Source organism: Rhea americana, unplaced genomic scaffold, assembly GCF_003343005.1.
Source record: "Rhea americana isolate MKP2758 unplaced genomic scaffold, rheAme1 scaffold_452, whole genome shotgun sequence".
NCBI classification, from domain to species: domain Eukaryota; kingdom Metazoa; phylum Chordata; class Aves; order Rheiformes; family Rheidae; genus Rhea; species Rhea americana.
The window spans coordinates 126,369-132,042 of NW_028186593.1; the positions used below are offsets into that span (position 1 = coordinate 126,369).

The 5,674-nt window shown below is 68.9% G+C and overlaps 1 protein-coding gene and 2 non-coding genes across 3 annotated transcripts in view; 2 read left to right on the forward strand and 1 right to left on the reverse strand.

Annotated features, from left to right (window-relative positions):
- Nucleotides 1-2,023: 2,023 nt before the first annotated feature.
- Nucleotides 2,024-2,115, reverse strand: TRNAI-UAU (transfer RNA isoleucine (anticodon UAU)). The gene is given in 2 exon segments: nt 2,024-2,059; nt 2,078-2,115. It is a non-coding gene; the product is annotated as a tRNA-Ile (tRNA).
- Nucleotides 2,116-3,929: 1,814 nt separating this feature from the next.
- PLXDC1 (plexin domain containing 1) overlaps nt 3,930-5,674 on the forward strand; it is a 21,121-nt gene continuing 19,376 nt past the window's right edge. The window contains exon 1 of the mRNA XM_085316132.1: nt 3,930-4,029. Coding sequence (XP_085172258.1) covers nt 3,930-4,029 — 100 coding nt within the window. The remainder of the gene's footprint in view (nt 4,030-5,674) is intronic.
- On the forward strand, nt 4,228-4,299 carry TRNAC-GCA (transfer RNA cysteine (anticodon GCA)). The gene has a single exon. It is a non-coding gene; the product is annotated as a tRNA-Cys (tRNA).

Below are 5,674 nucleotides of genomic sequence, written 5' to 3' on the forward strand. Positions count from 1 at the left end.
GGTTGGGGGGGTGCTGGCCCATGGGAATCGGCCCCGGGTTCAAGGCGCTTCTGCAGCCGCTCGGCGCAGAGGGGTGTGAGCCCCGCGCTCCAGGCGGAGGGGAGCTGCTCTGCCCCCCCCGTGCTGCGGGGAGACCCTAGGGCAGACCTCCACCAGCTGTGAGTCCTGCTGGGGCTTCCCGCGTGGGGCAGGGGGGGGGCCGCGGTGTGGGGCGGGCCGGCAGCGGGGCGCCGGCGCTGAGCCCGGCCTGGCCTGCTGCAGACCCACCCGGCCGCCCGCGGAGGGGCTCCGGCGGGGCGGGTGCTCCGCTGGGGGCTTCAGCTCCCTGCCCGTGGGTTTTACGGGCCGGGTCCCCCGGGGCTGTGCAGGACCCGGAGGCACGGACGGACGGACGGACGGACGGACAGACGGACGTGCATGGTGCTCGCCCGGCAGCCCCGCCGCTGACGCCGGGCAGGAAAGAGCAGCGCTGAGCCAAGTTCCCGGCTGCTTCCGCAGGTTTATTTTGTGCTGGGGCAGCAGGGGGTTTCTCAGCACCCCCCTTCCCGGGGGGGGGTGGGGGGTGCAGGGAGCCCCGGCACGGCCGGGCTCTGCCTTGGGGCCGGGGACCTGCCCCGGGGGCTGTTCGGCTGCCGACGGAGGGGGGTCCGGCCCCCTCCATGCGTCCCCACGTCTGTCTCTTCATGCCAGCCCCGAGGCCAGGGTGAGGGGCACTGGGGGCTCCTCCTGGCCCCAACTCGGGGTGGGGGGGACGCCAGCTCCATACGCGCTATTTACAGGGAATAAATAGGGAGTCGACGCTGCTCAGGGCTGCCGGCATCGCCACTCGCTCTTCTCGGGCCGGTACTCGGTCGCCTTCCTGGAGGGGGGAGAGCGAGAGGGCGGCGTTGGTGGCACCTTGCTCACCGTGGCGGCTCCCCCCACCCTGCCGGGGCCGCCCCTGGTGCGGGAGCGGCCCCCCGGCCCCCTACTCACTCTCGGCCGGGCTCGCCGGGGCGGCACACGAGCCCCTCGAGGCAGGGGCACAGCTGGTTGATGCTGAAGGCCAGGCCCCCGGGGGGCACGTGGCAGCCCTGCGCCAGCGCCAGCCGCCTCTTGCACACCCGCTCGCCGTGCTGCCGCGCGCAGCAGGCCCCGGCGCCGCAGTCCTCGTCCCCCCGGCAGCGGGCTCCTGCGGGGCACACGGCGTTAGAAGCGGGGAGCCCGACCCCGTCGTCGCGTCCCCGTGGCCGCCCCCCGCTGCAAGCTCCTCACCCTCCTGCCCGTCCGGCGCGGGCTGCTGGCACTTGCCAAACATGCAGAGGAGGCCGCGGGCGCAGTGGGCGTCGCGGCGGCAGTACTGGCCCTCCTGGCGCCGGGGCAGGCACAGCCCGAAGTGCTCGTCGCAGAAGCGTCCTGGGGCGCAGGGGCTGGCTGGGCTGCACGTCGCCGTCGCCTGCAYGGGGAAGGGGATGGCGGCATGTCGGGGCGGCTCGGCTGGCTCCCTCCGGAGGGGGCGAAGCCCGGGCAGGCGGATGAGGGAGCGGGGTGGGGGCCGGGTGCAAGGAGCAGGCTATAGCTGCTGCTTGCAGCAGYGCCTGGCCAGGGGTGGGGAGCTGTGGCACGGGCCAGGGTCCCCCTTTGGGAAAGCAGAACCATTGGGATGCAAACTTGGGTTGAGGGGCACCAACCACCCAGGAGAAACCCACCCGTGAGCCAGCTCTGATAGATGGAGAGGTCCCTGCTTTCTTCTTTTTCACTTATTTTAGTGATGCCCACACTTATTTTAGTGATGCCCACTCTCAGGGCAGAACCCAGCAAGCGGCTTGTGTTTTCTCTAGGGAAAAGAAACCCTCTGCTATTCTGGGGCGGGGGGGCAGGCGGTGGGTATCCCTCCAGGGGGGAGTTTGCAGGGTTGGACCCGGGGAGGGCTGACACCCCCCTCCCCAGAACCAGCCGGGCAGGGAGGAAAACCCCGGGCCGTGTCCTACTTTTTTTCCTTCCCCTCTCTTAAAAGCTGGCCACGGCCCCCCCGTAAAAGTCCTGCTCCAGGTGAGGCTCGAACTCATAACCTCGGCATGGCTCCCGGGTACTGCCGTATAAGTACCGCGCGCTAACCGATTGCGCCACTGGAGCGGCCCGGGCAGGCGCCCGCCGCGCCCGCCGCTGCGAGCCGCCCGCGGCGGCGGGACCCGGGCGCGGGGCTGCGCGGGGCTGCGCGGGGCTGCGCGGGGCTGCGCGGCCTCCCCGCGAGCATCCCCGGCGCAGCCCTGCTCTGAGCACGGCGCGGCGCTGCCTGCCCGCTCCTCCTCCCCCCCGCCCCGCACGCCCGGCGCCGCGGGGCAGCGCCCGCTCACCTCCTCGGGGCTGCCCGGGGCCTTGGCGCTGCGGCCCAGGGTGGCTTCGCCCGGCGGGTGCTGGGGCAGGGAGTACATCCACGCCCAGAGGTAGCCGGAGGCGGCGGGCAGGAGCRCAGCGACGAGGCACAGGCTGGCCGGGAACATGCTGGCAGCGGGAGGGCGCTGGGTGCCCGGGCCCTGAGCACGGGGTTTATGTAGCCCATGGCCTATCTTGGCCCCCGCTGCTAAAACTGTTTGCCCATCTAATGGGGAAGGAGGAGGCAATCAGGGGTTAAGGGATTAGCATAATTGCCAGCCTTCCCCTGGCTGAGTGAAACAGCCCCAAAGTAAACAGCCCCCCCCAGCGCAGTCTGGCTCCAGTGCCCAGCCGGCTCTGGTGCCAGCCCGTGCCCGGGCCCTGGAGCAGCGGTGCAGGGCTGCCCGCGGCCTGGGCACCGCGGTGGCAATGCTGCCACGGGGGGGGGGGGGGGCCGGCACAGGCACGCGAAGGGCTCCCGGCTGCACGGGGCACTCGGGTCCCCGGGGGCTGGGCAGCAACAGCAGCCTGCGGCTCCTGGAGTTATTCCTGCTTTGGTTGGCAGTGAGGCAGAGAGTGGGGACACGGGGCAGACGCCGTCCCCTAGGAAGTGCTGCGGAGTGGGGGCACGGTGGATGCATCTGCCCTGGGGACACCCCCCCCCCCGTCACCCCCCTCTTGYACTCACTCATCTCCGGGGGTGACAGGCTTTGCACCTTCCCTAATGGCTTTGCAAACGACGTGTTTGCACGGCTGCAGCCGTTATCTCCTGGCTGAGCGCTGCAAAGCCGCGAATGGCCTCCCTGGAGCGGCTGCCACCGACAACGCCGTCAGCCCGGCCTCGGCGCCCCGGGGGGGGGGGGCTCCCCGTGCCCCCGGCCTCGCCAATCCACTCTGTGGTTCACTCTCGCCACGCTCGTGCCTCAGTTTCCCCATCTGTAAATCAGAGGTGATGAAGCCCCTGGGTGACCCACAGCACACCAGGTTGGAGACATGGGGGGACACCAAGCCCATTTCCCCCATGCCTGGGCGGGCTGCAGGCCAGGACGCCTGGGCCCAGCCTCGCAGCACGGTCCCCGCTCGCTCCGCCTGTGTTTGCGGAGCAGCTTAGAGAGCAAATATTGATCCTACTTCCGCGGGCTCTCGCACAATCGCAGCAGTTTCCCTCATCCGTCTCCTGCTGGGCTTTCACTCCAGCGCTGCTGTCTGCGGCTAATCCCYGTCCCCACGGGGCCAGTGCCACCGGCACGGCCACAGCCCTGCGTCCGGCTACAAGGGCACCGTGCCGGTGGTGCTTCACCCTGCGGCCCTGGTCCGGGCTCCCGCTCACTGCCCCGTCCCTCCGCACTCCAGTGCACAGCGAGGGGACCTTGCTTTGCAGAAAAACCATGGTATTTTCTCCTTCTCATGCTCTGCCTGTAGCACTTCCAGCTCTGGCCGTGCCACATCATGCCCTGCTGCTGCTGTGGCCCCTGTGGCTCAGGAGGACGATTCCTTCTGCCACCCCATGGGCCCTGGTGTGCATTTTGTGGGGATGGGGGGGAGGGACTGGCCTGGTGGTCCCGTGGGGCCCCATGGGCCCCACGGAGCTGCGGATGCTGCGTGGGAACTGCTGCCGGGCTGGGCGGCTGGCGGTCGGCTGCCAGAGCGAGCAGAGCCTCCGTGTGCAAACCCGTGTGTCCGAGGGCAGGAGGTGTGTGCGTGTTTGCGTGCTGCAGCTGTGCATACATGCACTGTGTGTGTGCGTGCACACATATATAGAGTTTGTGTGTGTGTGTGTGTGTGTGTGTACATGTGCAGCTCCCAGCCCTGGCAGTGCCATGACATGGTGCAGAGCACATCCCCAGCCACCCAAAATGTTTTCCCAGGGTTGGGGGTATAGCTCAGTGGTAGAGCATTTGACTGCAGATCAAGAGGTCCCCGGTTCAAATCCGGGTGCCCCCTGCTTTTGGGGAAATGAGAGGGGGCTTTTTTTTTCTTTTTTTGGGAGAGACATTTGCATTTCCCTCCCATGAGCATCCCTGCTCTGGCAGGGAGCAAGGGGCACCAGCAAACCAGGTTGCCATGCGGTTCCCGCGGCCTCAGCCTGCCTCTGCAGCCGCATTTTCCTCATTAGAGACATTTTCTCTTTTGAAATAAGGAAGAGTYGGGATCTGCAGGGATCCGGGGCAGCTGCAGGCACCTGGGCGTGGGGGACAGAGGGGCCGGTGGAGCAGTGCCATCGCCTCTGCTTTCTCCATGCTGCTTTTCAACACAGTCCAGAAGGGCTGCGGGCCACAGATGCRGCCGCTGTTGGGCCGGAGGGGCCGGGCACGGCCGAGCCACCAGCCCCATCCCAGCGCCTGGGGGATCAGCGTCGCCCGAACATGGAGCTGGTGCCTCCGGCTGGGCTCAGGGCTTCCCCTGGGGCAAAAGTGCAGCGGACGGACAGGAAACGAAGAGTCGCAGCCAGCAAGGAGCGGGCGCCGGGGGTGGGGCAGGGGTGCAGGGCGCCGGGGGCAGTGGGGCCCTGAAATGCAGTGCCCAAGCAGCTGCAAGGCTGCACAGGCATGGAGGTGTGCACACGCACTCGTGAGTGTGCACCATGTGTGTGCGAGCACCGTGTGCTTGTGCCACCTCCTTCCCCTCTGCCACCTCGGCCGCGTGCCGTGCTGTGCCCAGCCCCGGCGCGGGCGCTGTCCTGGCCAGACCCCCATCGCAGCCCAGAGCCGTGGGACACCGCCTCCCCCCGGCTGCAGCCTCCGGCCGGTTCGGGGGTGACTCTGCAGGCAGCGCTCGGGCCTCCAAGGATGCCATGGTCAGTGCCGCCCTGAGCGAGCCTCGAGCGAGCGGCGCAGCCCTGTGCGGGTGCGAGTCAGCACCACCATTGCAGGCCTGGGGGAAAGGAGGCCCGGGTCGAGGCCRGCTCTGTCACTGGCCTCGGCTCTGGCTCTGGTGCAATCTCTAGCTCTGCCTCTGCCTCCGTGGCTGACTCCGTCCCTGGCTCTATCTCTGGGTCCAGCCCTGGGTCCATCTCCATTGCCATCCACATCCCTGGAGCAACCCCCAGCTCCATCCCCAGGTTCATCGCCAGGTCCACCCCATGTCCATCTCCATTTTCGCTCCATCCCCAGCTCCATCGCTGGCTCCATCCCCGGGTCCACCTCCGTTTTTGCTCCGTTCCCAGCTCCATCCTTGGGTCCATGCCCACCTCCATCCCCGGGTCTGTGCCCGGCTCCAGCTCTGGCCGCGGCCCCGGTGCAGCCTCCGGCTCCCTCCCCACCCGCGGCCCCACCCCCGGCTCCACCCCCGGCTCCCGCTGGGGCTCCGGCTCGGGCTC